This window comes from Myotis myotis, unplaced genomic scaffold (assembly GCF_014108235.1).
Source record: "Myotis myotis isolate mMyoMyo1 unplaced genomic scaffold, mMyoMyo1.p scaffold_m19_p_7, whole genome shotgun sequence".
NCBI classification, from domain to species: Eukaryota; Metazoa; Chordata; class Mammalia; order Chiroptera; family Vespertilionidae; genus Myotis; species Myotis myotis.
The window spans coordinates 67737288-67753986 of record NW_023416379.1 but is presented as its reverse complement, the minus strand read 5'-3'; the positions used below and the strand labels follow the sequence as shown (position 1 = coordinate 67753986).

General features: G+C 34.1%; 1 protein-coding gene across 2 annotated transcripts in view; it reads left to right on the top strand.

The window, feature by feature from the left end:
* The window catches only part of ADGRB3 (adhesion G protein-coupled receptor B3), a 689753-nt gene that overhangs the window by 258384 nt on the left and 414670 nt on the right, over positions 1-16699 (top strand). For both annotated transcript variants that reach the window (XM_036318196.1, XM_036318195.1), the window contains 2 exons: positions 3139-3300; positions 9450-9614. In XM_036318196.1, the coding sequence (XP_036174089.1) occupies positions 3139-3300; positions 9450-9614 (327 nt within the window). The remainder of the gene's footprint in view (positions 1-3138; positions 3301-9449; positions 9615-16699) is intronic.

The window sequence follows — 16699 nt, the reverse complement described above, 5'->3', positions numbered from 1 at the left end:
TTTATAGTCAAGGAAAATAAAATGAAGTAATCAGATATACATATTTAATAAAGATATAAGTTAAATGCCAATAAGATGGCTTAGGAAAACTTGTTTAGAAAAATAGTCTTTTAGCCTATATAAGTAATACATAGCATGTTATCTAAAACAGAAAAATAAAAGTATGTTTTTCTAATTTCATGATTTTAACATACTAGCACAACTTTATATTAAATTTTGTTGATAATTTAAATGCCCTGTCATACATAATCTCACCAAATCCTCACAAATACATTTTGAGGTAGATGTATTATGTATTTTATTGAGAGATTCTGAGGAATAGAGTGACTTTCTTAGGCACAGAGCTAATAATTCAGTAGCTTCCCATCAAACATAGGTCTTTTGACGTTAATTGTAGTGCTTTTCCAGTTTCCTTCTATGTTTTGTGCCAGGATAAAGAGCCTCCATAGTGCCTTAGATACAGAAGCCTTCTTCATGATATTTAATGTGCCTTCTCAGTTGCAAGTTAAATAACTAGAATAGTTTGTGCTATCTCCAAAGACACATATATTAAAAATTGAATATATTATTATTAACTTTCTTAATATCAGTGAGTATTTAAAAAGCACAAACATCTTTTTTATAAAACATATTAGATATTCCTCACAATGACCCAAAGTGTTTGACTAGAATAGTCTTCACACCTTTTGGAATGAGGAAGGGGCAGCTTAAAAATTATAACTATTCAGTGGAAAGGTCATTTGAAACTAGAGCATTTGAGGGATGGCCCTCCTTTGAGTAGGTAAGCCAGTGCTTGAGTGGCAAAATTTGATTCATAATTTGAAAACCAATATATATTGCACTTATTTATTTTGTTTTTGGTCAACAAAATAAACCATTAGTTTGGAGAGAGTGAAGAAGGCCAATTCTGTGCACTAATGATTAATCTCTCATGATCCAGGCATCACTGGTTAGCCTGTTCAGCATCATTATGGTATCATACATTAGGAAGCAACCCAGATTTGTACATAAATACATTTAAAAGTAGATTTTGATCCTGATTCATTGCTCAGTTTAATTAATTAATTTTTCCTCTGCCATCATAGCAATGCAAGGGCAAGAGAAGGACTGCTTTTATGGAAAATAAACATAACCTATTTTATTTATAACTTTTATTATTTACTTATTATAGAACTCACATTTTTCAAGGTTTTCTGGCTTTTAAATAACAAACAAACCATAATATTTCTATTTAATTTAATCTCATTACAAATACAGATTGAAATATCAAATGAAAAAAATTCCATTACATTTTCCCTAACTTTAACCTTAAATTTTCATTGCTAAATAAATATGTGCATATATACATATATGTATGGATATTTTTAACCATTGTCACATTATTTGGTTTATAGAATAATGATTTTTAATCTTGATAGAGTATTCTTTAACGTAAAAGAACAAATTATGAGGCAGGGCTTTAAATATTATTCAAATGGTCTCCCAGTAACATTTCATGAATTAGTTATGTATAAATTGGTGAAGGCAAAAACACTGAAATAATCAAGGGTGATCCTTATAGAACTTCTAGGACAAACATGATCCCAACACTAAAAAGAGGCCTGCTTTGATGTAATTTGTCATCTCAGTTACCTCTTAATGATATATTTTCAGTGATAAATGCATTGTAATCTATACCTCTGGGTAAATAATGCAGACCGATATAAAAGCAAATGCTTCTTAACCGTGTTCTCCAAAGTGTAGTCTGCGGACTCATGCTTGTTTGTGAACTAGTTGTTGTGGGCCCTCCAGGAAAAAAAGAAGCTTATTCCAGAATGTAGCTTCAACTGCTTTAGCAAGCACATGCTTTATTGCCGCTGGTATTTATTTATTTGAAAGAAGAAATTCTTAGTGAAGAAATCAGAAAATTGAGTTATATTCTGGTTCAAGCCCTTTCTCTCCTGGAGTAGCTGCTTGGGTACCGGCTGCCTTGAGTAGCACTGCAAGTAATTTCTAAGTCATTTACCAACCTTTCAAAACACATGGACAAATGGATTATCGTATTCTATTTATTATTTGAATTCTATTCCAAAGACAAATTTTAAACAGAATGGGTAAAATATAAATTGCTTCTTGATTTATATAGTCAATACTACAAAGTTTTCAGAAACACTTCTCCTGAAAATGTTTTCAAGAACAAATGGTTAATCTAAATGGTTCCTGCCAGTAAATGACCCAATTTTGTAATTTGGGTAAAGCAACTACAAGCTTTCAAATAAGTTAAAAGTCTATCCTGAACATAAAGCCAGAATAGAAACAGAAGCACATTGCTATGGTCTTCGAAATTATTGACTTTAAGTCATTTTGGGACATGACTTTTGTAATAGGATTTAGATATCATTTCAGTGTGATGCTTACACCAAGAAAATTAATGAAGTCAGACAGTAATTGGCTTTTTAGGGCCCTATTTTGGAGTGAAATTTAGTTCCATATTGAATGACTAAAAGTCATAGAAGCATTTTCTTTTATTTCAAATAAAAATCATTACTTTAGATCATGGGGAGAATTGTGACAGAAGGTATTCAATAAATTCTCACACACACACACACACACACAAATAGCTGTCATAGGATGAAAAAGTAGGAATAGCACTAGGAAAAAATTATAAAGTGTCAGTGTTCAACAATAAAAATTAGATAACCCCAAATCCAAGGGCTCCATCTCATCCAGCATTAGAAAGTAAGAAATGCAGTAAAGAATTAGGGAAGAATACATCAGTATATTCCCGTTCAGAAAGCCAGAGTGAATTACCAATACATTTTCCTTCGTCTCCCATCAGAGTGCAAAGCTTGAAGAGAATCACTTCAATATTAATTCTTGTTGTAAAATTCCGACTGGCCCTTCACAGTGTCCATGGCACAGAGGAATCTGTGAAGAGTAGTTTTGCTAACAGGGGTATAGCAAACTTGGACCTCGCAATAGAGTAATATGTATCTCCCTTTAAATTTCTTTTTTCTCCTGTGTTTTCTTGTACTGGTTGATGTACTGTCGTATTATCACACTTAAATTATTCTTGCATGTCATAATGTCTTTGTTAAAATGCTTAGTATATGAATATTCAAGACAGTATTTCATGTCTGTTTGTTGTCTTGCACGCAGGTGAATCTGGTGTGGAAGAGTGGTCCCAGTGGAGCTCATGCTCAGTTACTTGTGGTCAAGGGTCGCAGGTGCGAACCAGAACTTGTGTATCACCTTACGGGACACACTGCAGCGGCCCATTAAGAGAATCAAGGGTTTGCAATAACACTGCCCTCTGTCCAGGTAGTGTTAGCAGCAACTACAACTGTGGATGTTATTGAATTGTGTCATGCTACGCATTTGGAACGATTGATTTGTTATTTACATATGAACTGGGTATAGGCGTTTTGATTAGAGTGGATGAGTGTAATTCTTACTCAGCTGTGAAATTTTACTATGTATGTGATTATTTCTGCTTTCAGAGCAGTCAAGAAATGAGATAAATGACTCCCCTACCCATTGAACTATACACTTAAAATTTCTATACCTGTTTCTTATCGTATTTAAGGTTCAATATATTTTCTTATTCTAGATGGTGAAAATGTCCAATTGCATGTTCGAAGAATAACATACCTTTCCAGCATGCTGGAAGTATGATCGCTACCCATTGTCTAAGGCAGTGGTTGATATGGTCATTAAGGATGCCAGCTATTTTCCTACCATTTATTTGACCCTATCAGGGAAAAATAGTGCCCCTGCGTAAAGGATTTCCTCTTAATTCATTTCATTCAAGTGGCTGCCCTCATCAGAGCTGTCCGCTGCTTTTAAATATAAAGTCATTGTAAAATATATATACCTGTGTGTTAAATGGAGCACAGCACAATAGCTATTCCATGAAATATCAAAATTTTGTTCTCAGTTAAAGCATTGCATAATATAAGAGCTTCTCCCTCTCAAACCACTGACTTTCATGTAAATGTAAGGACTACAATGAATCTGGATCTTCTGTCAAGAAGTCCAAAGCACATGATATAGTGAATCCTCAGATTTATTTTTTTTCAACTATTTGGTGGATGGCTGATGCAAACATACTGACTACTGCGCTTGCATTTACAGCTTTTCCAGAGGCTTCCAAAAGGGGGTGGGCATAAAGAAAGGGGCTGCCACTGCCTCAGCATTTCTTCTGCTGAATTGTGCTTTAAAGTTTTCTGCTGAGTTTGATTTCCAGAGATGGCTGGTTCTGCAGTTGCTAAAAGCAAGAAGAGAGCGTGGGTGGTATGGGGGAAGCACAGGGATAGTCCCAATTTGCTAGCAGAATGGGCCAGGGCAACCCATTAAAAGACAGTTTAGAGGAGTCGTTTAATGGGTGCAGAGTTTCTGAATTGCAAGATGAAAAAGTTGTGGAGATTTGTTATACAGCAATGTAATTATACTTAACACTAATAAATTGTACACTTAGAATAGTCTTGATGCTAAATTATACATTATGTATTTTTTATCACAAATAAAATAAAAGATGATCTGAAAGAACTAAAAGTTAAAGGAGGTGGAGGAGGAATGATGCCATGAGGAGGGAGATGCCTTTATAACAGAAATGGGAGATACAATGCAGTAGGTGAAGGAAGAATTAAAAGCTAACCAGTGAAGAAAGCTAGAAGGAAAGAAAGACAGAATAAAGAAATTCTGTTGAAAACAAGAAAAATAAATCTCAGGAGGCATTAGACTACATGAGAAAAACTTCAAGTGAGAAATAGAAAGATTCAGAGGGAGAAAAATATCTTAAGTTGGTCATGGAAAGGAGAAGACAATGAAAAAGATAAAAACAGGCCATATCACAAACAGAATCTAGGTATGTTTGTCCAGAGGAGGGAAACAAGAAGCAGAAAGGAGCTGAGGATTTTAAGAATTATAAAATGCCTAAAACATAGGTAAAACAACCTCATGGATAAAAACTTAATGGATTTTCAGTCGAGTGTAGGTAGAGTACATTGTCTAATACTTAAACTGGCCCCTATGTACAGTATTTGTATTAAGGGTTCCAGGATCGAGTCCCCTGCCCTTGACAATGAGAAAAGTGTCAATAGAAAATGGAGTTGTACTTATATATAAATGTATCTTGTCATCATCCTTTTGAATACTCAAGATCCTTTCATCATGCAAGGGTAGAGTCTAATGGCAATTGGATGCCCAAACGGAAGTCTGCTGGTGCTAAAGTGTTCACAATTCTCTATTCAGAGCTTACTTTCCAGCCACTAGTTATGCACATTCATACAGACATTTGGAAATCTCCATCCATCTGCCAGGCTGTTGAGTCCCTTCACTGGGCAAGGCGCATCAGCAGTGGAACCAGAGTGGTCTCCCTTTCACTCTGGGTCTGATATCCAGAAAACTGAGTAATATTCTCTGGTGTAAAGTTTTTTCTCAAATATTTAAACCTCCTACTATTGTATCTACTGAAGAAGTGTATACTAATTACTAGTTTCTCTTCACTGTCACATATATATATAGGTTGTCTTTCTGAATTTGGTTAAATAGAACTGACAATAAGAAATGTGTACCTTTTAATCATGGTTATAGTTCAGATGTTGAATTAAAGAGAATGAAAAGAGAAATTTCTTTTTCATTTTCTAACAAGAAGAATAATTTTGCAACTTCATTATTTTAAAAATGTAGAATAATTATTCCACTATGGGGCATTGTGATATCTTTTAGATGGTTATTGCATTTGTTATGAAATGTTTTGTATTCTTTATTTTGTTCAGTTATTTGCCATTCTGGTAAATACGTGTTTCTTTTCAACACAATATATCTTGAAAACAGTGACAAAATAAGTGAATTTAAAAGCTTAAATAATACTTTAAACAGTGTAAATATATTTCTAAAATAATACTTTAAATTTCTAAAATTGTCATGAAGAAAATAAGCTCATAAATTAATAACCAATGTGTCATACTGTGGATACTCAAGTGTATTTGGCATTTAATTAATAAAAATGATACAAGGACAAACTGAACATGAAAGTCACCTTCCACTAAATATTTGGAATGATAGAATTAGAGTTACATTTATTTGCACTATTAAAAGCTAATCAATTGTGTTATAAATTAGTTATATTTTACCCATATTATTCAAATTTCAAAAGAAGGGTTTTCTTAGTTAAATGATAGAATAATGTCTTACTTTTAATGTGGATCCTGAGATAAATATCCTGTTGCAAAATTGTTGCTTTGAAATTATAGTTTCTTCAAAAACTCTTATTACTCAAAAAAGAAAATGACAAAGCTTAACAGAAAGCAGAATGAGAAAAGTAGGGAGCTACATTAAATTGTTTATTTACTGTCCTGATTTCTGAGTTATAGTTTTATGGTCTGTCCTAGGGTTCCTCAACATTCATACTATTGACATTTTGACATAAATAAATCTTTGTTCTGGGGAGCTGGCCTGGACATCTTCGGACATTTAGCAGCATCCCTGGCCTCTACCATTTAGATGCCAGTAGCTCTCCTCCTTCCACTGAGCTGTGACAACTAAAATCCCTCTGGATATTGCCAAATGCCCCCTGTGGGGCAAAACTGCCCCTGGTTGAAAACCACTAGTCTACTTCATATGTATTCTAATCCCTTAAAATTTATTTAGGTAAAGGAATTGTTTTGAAAAAAAAAATTTTTTTGTAAATGTCAGTTTTCAAATCCATAGATTTTAAGAAAATCCAAGAATTTAAGAAAAAGAACGCTTTTACTTAAAGAAGTTGTTTTTTTTTTAAGTTTTCCAATCTAAATCGTAAGATAATTTGTATGTTTATTTAAAAATCTGATAGTAATATAATTTGTGTGTTTTATAAAGCATATACTTTTATTTTTTAAAATATGCTTTTATTGATTTTTTAGAGAGAGAGGAAGGGAGAAAGAGAGAGAAACATAGATCGATCAGATGCCTCTTGCATGCCCCCTACTGGGGATCAAGCCTGCTACCCAGGCATGTGCCCTGACTAGGAGTTGAACTGGTGACCTCTTGGTTCATTGGTTGATATTCAACCACTGAGCAACCCCGGCTGGGCATGTATTGTGTATTTCTCACTTCATCTCCAGGTAGCACAGATATATCGTAATATAATTACTGTCTAAGTAAAGAAGAAAACTAAAAAAACTGATTAATTTAACTTACTTTTCTTGGTTTTACTAGATAGGTTTTTCAAATCAACTAGATTATTTATGGATTTTTATACTTTACTGAAATTTTTTTTAAAATATGTAATATTTGCCATTAAAATAAAATATCTAATTTTACCATATCTTATGAATATCTACAAAATTTAAGATATGTTCTATAATTTCCTACTAATTCAGCAATATCTAAAATAACAAATTATTAATAATTTGTGTTGTTTTCAAATTAAAAAAAAGTGTTTTTGATTTTTTCAAATGATATAGAAGGGTCATAAAATTTCACCTGGAACAATAAAGACTTAAAAAGTAGTAAGTATCATTACTTTTCAGATGATTACAGCTTTATAACTTAACTAAGCCATCAATATTAATCAATACTTCTTTGAGATTAATAGAGAAATATCTGCCAGTTTAGGAACCTTTTTCTGAAATTACTCAATGTATATAGAGTAGTGTGATTTGATCAAGAAAAATGAACAGAACCAGAAATATGAATACCATGCGAACTATTAACACTTTATGTAGAAAATAGGAAGAAAAAAAGTTGTTTTTAAATGAGAGATCTTGGTAATTAGAAATCAGTGCAAAAATTGATTAAAAGTATATATTTAACATAAAAATATTCATATAAATTAATTTAAAAATTTCTTGCTATAATTAATCCTATAAGCCTATATGCACATATATGTATATGTGTATTTTTTAAGTATAATTTTATTGATTTCAGAGAAGAAGGGAGAGGGAGAGAGAGAGATATCAATGATGAGAAAGTATCATTGATAAGCTGCCTCCTGCACTCCCCCTACTGGGGATCAAGCCCACAACCCAGGCATGTGCCCTTGACTTGAATCGAACCCGGGATCCTTCAGTCTGCAGGCCAATGCTCTATCCACTGAGCCAAACCAGCTAGGGCTGTATATGTATATGTTTTAGATGAAGTACAGACTTACTATTTATTCTTATTCCAATGAATACAAATTGGCTTCAGTTGTCTCAAATTTATATGGGAAAAATATAAACATTGTAATTCATCTCACTCTTTTACTCTTTTTCTATATATTTAAAATATTTTTTTTTCTAGCAAGTTTTATAGAACCTTAAAAGAATTTGTCATTGACTAGTACTCAAATTTGGCTAATTTTTCCAATATTTGAACATATTTGTATCACAATTTGGAGCAGCTCAGTAGCATAAATAGAAGAGAATGAGTACCTCATAATTAAGGTATTATTATGTGTTTTTATAATAGCAAATTGGTCAGCATATATATACAAAACAAATTTGTATTATCCATGGAGTGCTATTACTTACTGTCCCAAATATTAAGAATTAGGACGAGATTGGCGATTTGGCAGTGCAAGGAAAGGATCTAACTTTTGAGCCCTAAAGGACTTTTTTTGTGAAAAATCTCAATATTTATGGACAGTGGTTATTATTTCTGTTGTGTTAGTATTTCTGATCAAGTTTGAATTTATTGCAATGGCATACTTGAACTATTGCTGTATCAATTAATTATGTTAGGCAATAATCTTAATTAGATCATTTGTTTTCTGTAGAAATTTTTATTAATTAGGAGGATTCCCAGTGCCATCTTCTGGTTTCATGGCTATTAGAAAGAGATCTTCATATTTGCCACTCCTTTTAAAACAGGGTAAAGAGGAGGCTCTTATGTAAGTAGATACAGTTGTTGAAATTTTCCCCTTATTCAAAAAATGGTTTAAAGAATTACATTTTTAAATGACAAAACTACATTTCGTTTTTAAAATGTGAGTTTAAAATCTTTTTAAATTGTATCATAAATTTTCAGATTTTTTTTCTCCCTGACACCACCATAAAAGTCATTAATCCTGAAACTTTGTTAGAAGAATTATGTAGGCCCATATTCTATTTGAATGCAAAGTTAACTCCAGAGGATCTTCTCCTGTTACCAGAAATTTACTTTTCTAATACTACCCTAGTTGATACCACTTTTAGTTAAAAAATAATTCATGTCTATTTTACCAGTGAGGAAAGAGCTACATTTCCATTAAGCAAAGAAAACACTTAAACTTTATAACATGAATAACTTTACATACAAAAAAGGTACATGCAGTTTTCTTAATTACTAACTTTCTAATGTTTATATTTTGTGGCAAATAAGAACATTAACTGAATTTTTAAAATATCTTCATACTTGTCTATTTGATTAGTGTGTTGTTGTTTTTTCTTAATTATAAGGAGAAAAAAAAAACCTCTTTGATTTTACCTCTCTGCTTTTGTTGTTGAAGCTTCTTTGCTTTATTACAGTACATGGAGTTTGGGAGGAGTGGTCACCATGGAGTTTATGTTCATTTACATGTGGTCGAGGCCAAAGAACAAGAACAAGGTCGTGCACACCTCCTCAGTACGGAGGAAGGCCATGTGAAGGACCTGAAACACATCATAAGCCTTGTAATATTGCTCTCTGCCCAGGTGAGTGTATTCTGCATCTGTAACCATTGCAATTTGTATACTTCATATGTGGTCTCTGATATGTATTAAGAAATATTAGGGGCACAACCTTCATTCTGTCACATTGAAAAATGTGGTTTTGTTTATTTTTCCTTGGTTTAAACTGGGTTCCCTTCTTGATTTTGTCATATGCAATGGTATATAATATTTCCTTGACTGAATACTAATCATTGCTCACTTTATTGGATTTCTATAATTATGTATATTAATGCTTTCTACTAGGATTTAGGAGTTCCAAAGACTTGAGAATGACTATAGCCTTCATCATATAACTAGAGAGACTGGTTTAGAGCAGTTCTTTAGATGTTATTCTCTCACACTCAATCAATTAAGCAGTGGAAATGTGCAAATGACCATGCATGAAAATGATAGATATTTGCTAGGAAATATAATCTCCTAGATTCACTGCTAGATGCATCAAATAGTTAGGTCATAACTGTCATAATTATTGCAATTATAAAGACTATATAATCTGTTTTTAGAGTGTATTTATATTATTTTAAATTTTTCTTTCCTTTAAAGTCTTTAAATTCTATTTTACCTATCTTTAATAATGTCATCCATTATTACAGAGAGAAGTCTTCAAAATGATGTTATTTAGGTTATTGAAACATTCAAACATAAAACCTGCAAAATGAGAAAGCCTAATCTCCAGTTTTAAGGGCTTCCATTTATGGGAGAAAATGCACGCACACACTAATGATAGAATCTCCCCGGACTAGCAAAGGCACAATTTAGAGGAAGAGGCAGACATGAGTGGCAAATGACAAAGGCTAATAAGAGTAGCAGATTCCAAAATACATAATCATTCATCTACTCCCAGGGAGATTTTCTCATAGGCCTATTTAGTCACATATTCTGTATGCAACCAACATAGCTGGGATGCCAGAAATGTGCTCCAAACACATTATCTAACTCACACAGTTTCATTCGCACTTTAAATTCTTCAAGTTTATATCCTATATTTTGAGACAATAATTCAAAGTTCTTCTGGAAATTGTAAGCATCTAAAACATCTTCAGACTATGAAAAACCATCCAAAATATAGATATACAATAGTCATCTAACAAGCTTATTTGTTTTCTTATAGTTTAGAGAAAGACTAGTAGGTTCCTATACTTAGGAATATACATTTAAAGACATAATATTTATATTGAGTAACATTGTTCTCTTAGAATTTTATGAATTATGGATATAACTCATACAATTCGGTGTTCATGTAATTATAACTATTGGGGAGTCAAAAAATCATCATTTATTTTCAAATTACCCCCGGAAAGTTTATTAATGAAATCAGTTATGTTCTGTCTTATATCTACCTTTCTCTAGAAACATACAGATACACACAGACACACAAATGCCCTGCCTTTATTCCAAAGATTTGGGGAAGCTTATAGAAATTTTAGAATCTTTTTTTAAGTGCTTAGCTTTGACATTTATAGAATCGAATACAGTTCATTCTTATTTGTCCGTGAAATATGAAAAAGTAGAAAACATGGAGAAATTTTTTTAAAAATAGCTAACTGTAGAATCTTTTAACATATTTGGTTTTATTACTTCTTTTGCCCCAGTTGATCCCCAGTTCAAAGACAAAATGGCACTGATCAGTTGAAATGTTAGCAATCAGTTTTCTCATAGTCTACCTCCCAGGAACTTTTTTTAGAATAAAATGCTTGGCTATCAATAGGGACAGGGATGCTAAGTTGTTAGAGTTCAGATAAGAAACGCCATTTCCTAAGTTGGTATAGTTGTTGCTTTATCATGCCAAGTAGGTGCTGCATATGTGTTCAAGGACTTGTTTTAACAGGATTACACCACCATTAGAATCTCTCTAAGACCATAAAAATTAGATTGCTCTTTTTTGTATAGGTCCTTAATTTTTTAAAGGTATGATTATATTATCTGTAAATCTTGCCTAGCTCATGCTCTCTCTTAAATGATCATTATGGAGCCATCTTCATTACTTAATTAACCATGTGTCATTTATGACTCCTATTATTTCCATTATTGAATTTAGTTGCATTACAGAAGATCTACTATTCTTACCATGTCTGCCAAAAATGTTGGCATTATGCTTTTGAAATATGTAAGATTTATTTGGTCTAAACATTTGGAATTCTCCTTAGAAATAATTGTCTTATTACTAAACTCAGGCATCTTTACTAAATATAAAAAGCATCATCAAGTATCAACAAGATGTAAGACACTAGTGAGAAGAACATATAGTTCCTGATCTCAATAAATTTACAATTTCTTCATAGGATTCAGACATAAGCATGTGAAAATTTGAGTGCAGTTCTAGAAAACACATAAATATAGTCTACCTCAAGCCCGGCTGGTGTGGCTTAATGGTTGAGTGCTGACCTATGAACCAGAAGGTCACAGTTCGATTTCAGGTCAGGGCTCATGTGTGGTTGTGGGCTTGATCCCTAGTAGGGGGTGTGCAGAAGACAGCTGATCAATGATTCTCTCTCATCATTGATGTTTTTATCTCTCTCTCCCTCTCCCTTACTCTCTGAAATCAATCAAAATATATTTTAAAAAATAGTCTACCTCAATGAAAGGTAATGATTTGAGAACTCAGTGGGTTCAACCTACATTTCTTTTAGCCAACCTACCTGAGATTCCTAAGACATCATCTTAAGAGGTAAGTCTATCATAGGAAGATAATCAGTAATGAAAACAGTAGGCCAAGGCTTACAATTGGTTCTCCTTGGTTAGACCAGACGCAAAGTAAAGACCAGACGAATTCAGAAGAAACATTTGAAACAACAAATGTGGATTTGACCATGTGGGTTGTGGTAATGGACAGTGACATTTTTGTGTGGGATCATGTCAAATAGCATTCCAGCATCCTGCTTTAAGAAACACACATAACCACTATATTAAAGTGGATGTTATGTAGAGGTGATGTATACTGTTTGCATCAAATAAATAAATATATTTTATTTATGCAAATTTTGATATCAGCTTATAAATTGATGACATCCTATTTTGATCAGGTACTTTTCTTAGTCAGTGTTCAACTTATTCCCACTTCTTTTGAGGTTAGGGTAAACCATTTACCTGGGATCCATTTATGGAGAGAAAATAGAAAAGTGAAGTGTAGGTATGGTATTAACCTAGTTGGAGTTAATAGTTACTAATTTGTGTACCATGTCCAAGAATAGAGACTAGTGTTGATTGGGGGAAGGTGGGCGAGAGGTATAGAGCAACAAAAGGGAGTCACTATGATTCATTCACTGACTCATAAAAATAATGTGAACTCATTTTCTACCTTTTCTCCTGTACACTGGTAATTATGTGTGATATTATGCAAGGGTGTGTATATATGTGTGTATGATCAATCGTCTTTATGATCCGTTTCTTTTATCTCACCAAACTTAGAACTTCTGGCAATCCAATCTATTTTTTTCTGTTTTCTCTGAATAGTCAATGCAGTCACTAACTGCATCAAGTTTATAGTAGTATTAATTGATGCATTTGAGGTCAATGGTATTCTGTTCCATCTCCTCTTTATCTCCCCATGCAACTTTGTACCTGATAGTATCCAATAAATTACTATTGAATGGATTTTCTTGACATGTACATAGCCAAATTTCTAGAACTCATCCCCAAATGTTTTTTAGGATATTTTTCTGAATATATTTAATAATACATTGATGTGGTATCGTGAAAGGAACTTGGAATTTTAAATGTAGACCTTACCTTTCAATATCCCTGTTGCTTCTCTGTTCCCTAGTTTCTTCACCTGTAAAATGGGGACAATGGTAATAAGGATGTTGAGAGGACTATGTGAGATGATTAGGGAGTGAATGTGGCAAATAGCAAACAGTGTATAAGTAATATAGCTATGCTTCCCAGTCAAAGACCATCAGGATAACACCTGGACTTGAACAAGTTGGGTTTTTATTCTTGGCAGTGAGGGAATATCAACGTAGGAACACAGTGGGACCCAAATACCTGTTATTACAGCAAGAGGCTTCAGTCTCCTGTGGACCTAAAATGTTGATTTCTCGGCAGCTATGAGAGGGCGTCCTGGCCAAGGTCCCTCTGCAGGGAAACCTTTTGGTGAGGACATTGAGTGGAAAGAGGCTAATAAACACTTGCCTGAACTTGGTTCAAAGGTCCCTGGTTGTCTTTGCATGAGGATGTTACAATTTGAAACACAAATGCTACCTCATTAACCTGTTCTTTAATTGATTTGCAGTTTATCTTTTTTAACTCTAGTCTTTTGTATGGCAACTGTAGTCATTCTGGGTCACTTCACTGATTCCAGTGATCTTTCAGTTGAGCTTATAGGAGTTTAAGAAACTGTGCCTTAATTAGTCCTGGTTTGTTTTCTTTTATTATTTAATATTTTTTCTCATTTAAACTTTGTCTTAACTTACCAACTTTTTAAAAATTCTTCTTAGCCCTTATCATAACTTGCTTTCACTTTCTTTATTGATTAAGGTATTACATATGTGTCCTTATCTCCCAATGTTCCCCAAACCATCCCCTGCCCATGCCCTCACTCCCCTACTGTCTGTGACCATTGGTTATGCTTATATGCATAAACCTTGTCATCATTGCTCTTGCTTCCAATTTTAATTCTAATTTTTAAATGGTATTTCATTCTGAATTTTCTCTTTTGTAATTTATTTTAAATTGGCAAGTGGGGAACATAAGTTTATGTTCTTCAGCATATGTCCATAGCAAGAGGATGGCAGTTTTACCTTTCAGTCTTTTTTTTTAAATATATTTTATTGATTTTTTACAGAGAGAAAGGGAGAGGTATAGGGAGTTAGAAACATCGATGAGAGAGAAACATCGATCAGCTGCCTCCTGCACACCTCCTACTGGGGATGTGCCCGCAACCAAGGTACATGCCCTTGATCGGAATCGAACCTGGGACCTTTCAGTCCACAGGCTGATGCTCTATTCACTGAGCCAAACCAGTTTAGCTTACCTTTCAGTCTTGTATCCCCAGTCTTGTATCCTTCTTAGTTTCCTCGGTGACCTCCCACTCAATAAAAATCCGGACTCAGAATTTTGCCATCACTAAATTAGATAGCTTCAAAGTCAGTGGCTAGGATTCTTCTCCCCGCAACTCCTTCCTACAGATAGTTTAATGAGTCAGCAACAATCCACTCAGAACAGTCCCTGAAATTACGTTTTAGTATCCAAATAATCATGACTTTGTGGATGAGTACATAATCTAATTTGTGGTTTTTGTTTTTCTTTCTATGCTATATTGTCACCAGTTATTGATCAAGATGCAAAAATAGGCTGAAAATGATATTTTCATACAATGTATCACGGGATTTCATTTGGCCCCATACGTGGGAGACAGGTTTCTCTTCCAGGTGAACACAGTTGCAACTCTGTGTATATAGCAAGAAGAAATTTATAGAACAAAGTAAACCCCAGGAATCTAGCAATTTAGCCTTTGCCATTTGAATTCTTCCAGGCCCAGAAAATCTGGTCATGTGTCACGGTGCTGAAGCGAATCGTTAACTGTCCCCAGTATGACAGTGTTGTTTAAGGAAGCACATTACGTGACGGTGAGACAGGCTGGTCTCTCAGCACTCTCCCAGCTCCAAAGCGCAGCCCGATTGTTCTCTCTTCTTACTCACCTTTGTAAGACGACCCATAAAGTAATAAGCATTTTGAAGTTTTTAAATTGAAACGTGGGTCTAAAAATATCCAACTGCAAACGCTTATGATGGACGTGAAGGGAAAATGAAAAAGCCTAAGAAAGTGTTTATTCTTCACCTTATGTACCTGATGTTTATTATCACATGATGTTTCATGAAAGGATAAAAAAGGAAAAGAAAAGAAGGATGATTACATTTCAAATAAATGTGTAAGGCACATTTATGTAATTCAGGACTCCCTGCATCGTGTCTATAATGGCATTACTAATTCATAGTGTTCAAAATTGACATTTTTATTTCAGGGCTATTTGAATGCTAGTCTGACCCAGTTCAGTCAAAGGTTCTACCATTTATTTGTTTCAGTAAGCCAAAACCTTAAAATTCAACTTTGATTCTCTATTTTTCATACCCTCCCAGCAACCTATCAGCTCTACATCCAGAAAAATATCTCAAATTTATTTTCTTTTTTCTCTTTCCACTAATGTCATCATAATCCAAGTCACTATCACCTGTGTCTGGCTACAATATAGTCTCCTAACATCGACTAATACCTGTTCTTGCCCTCGTACAATCCATTTTACACACAACTGCGATGTGTTAAAATGTAAGTCATGTTACATCACTTCCCTACTTTAAAAGCATCTCATTTCTTCTCATCCTAGTTGCTCACATGACCTACAGAGCCCTACGGGATCTGACTTCTGCACACCATCTGAAATCATCTCCTCCCTCCTCTCCCTCTTCATGATCCCCACAAGCCCTTTCTCTGTTCTGAAATGCACAAAGCCTTCTTGAACTCAAGAATTTGCACTTGCAAAGAGATTTTTTTTATTTTATTATTTTTTTTATTTATTTTATTTTTTTTATATTTTTTATTGATTAAGATATTACATATGTGTCCTTGTCCCCACGTTACCCTCTACCCCCCACCCCCCCACCCCCGCTCATGCCCTCACCCCCCCGTTGTCCATGTCCATTGATTAGGCCTATATGCTTGCATATAAGTCCTTTGGTTGATCTTTCCCCCTTACCCCCACCCTCCCCTACCTTCCCTCCAAGTCCCGACAGTCCAATCAATGCCTCTCCGTCTCTGGATCAGTCCTTGTTCATCAGCTTATGTTGTTCATTATATTCCACAAATGAGTGAGATCCTGTGGTATTTATCCGCTCTCAAGTTCCATCCATGCTGTGGCAAATGGTAAGAGTTCCTTTTTCTTCTTCCTCTTCTTAAAGAATACCTTTCAGCATTTCATATAATGCTGGTTTGGTGGTGATGAACTCCTTTAGCTTTTTCTTATCCGTGAAGCTCTTTATCTGACCTTCTATTCTGAATGATAGCTTTGCTGGATAAAGTAATCTTGGTTGCAGGTTCTTGCTATTCATCACTTTGAATATTTCTTGCCAGTC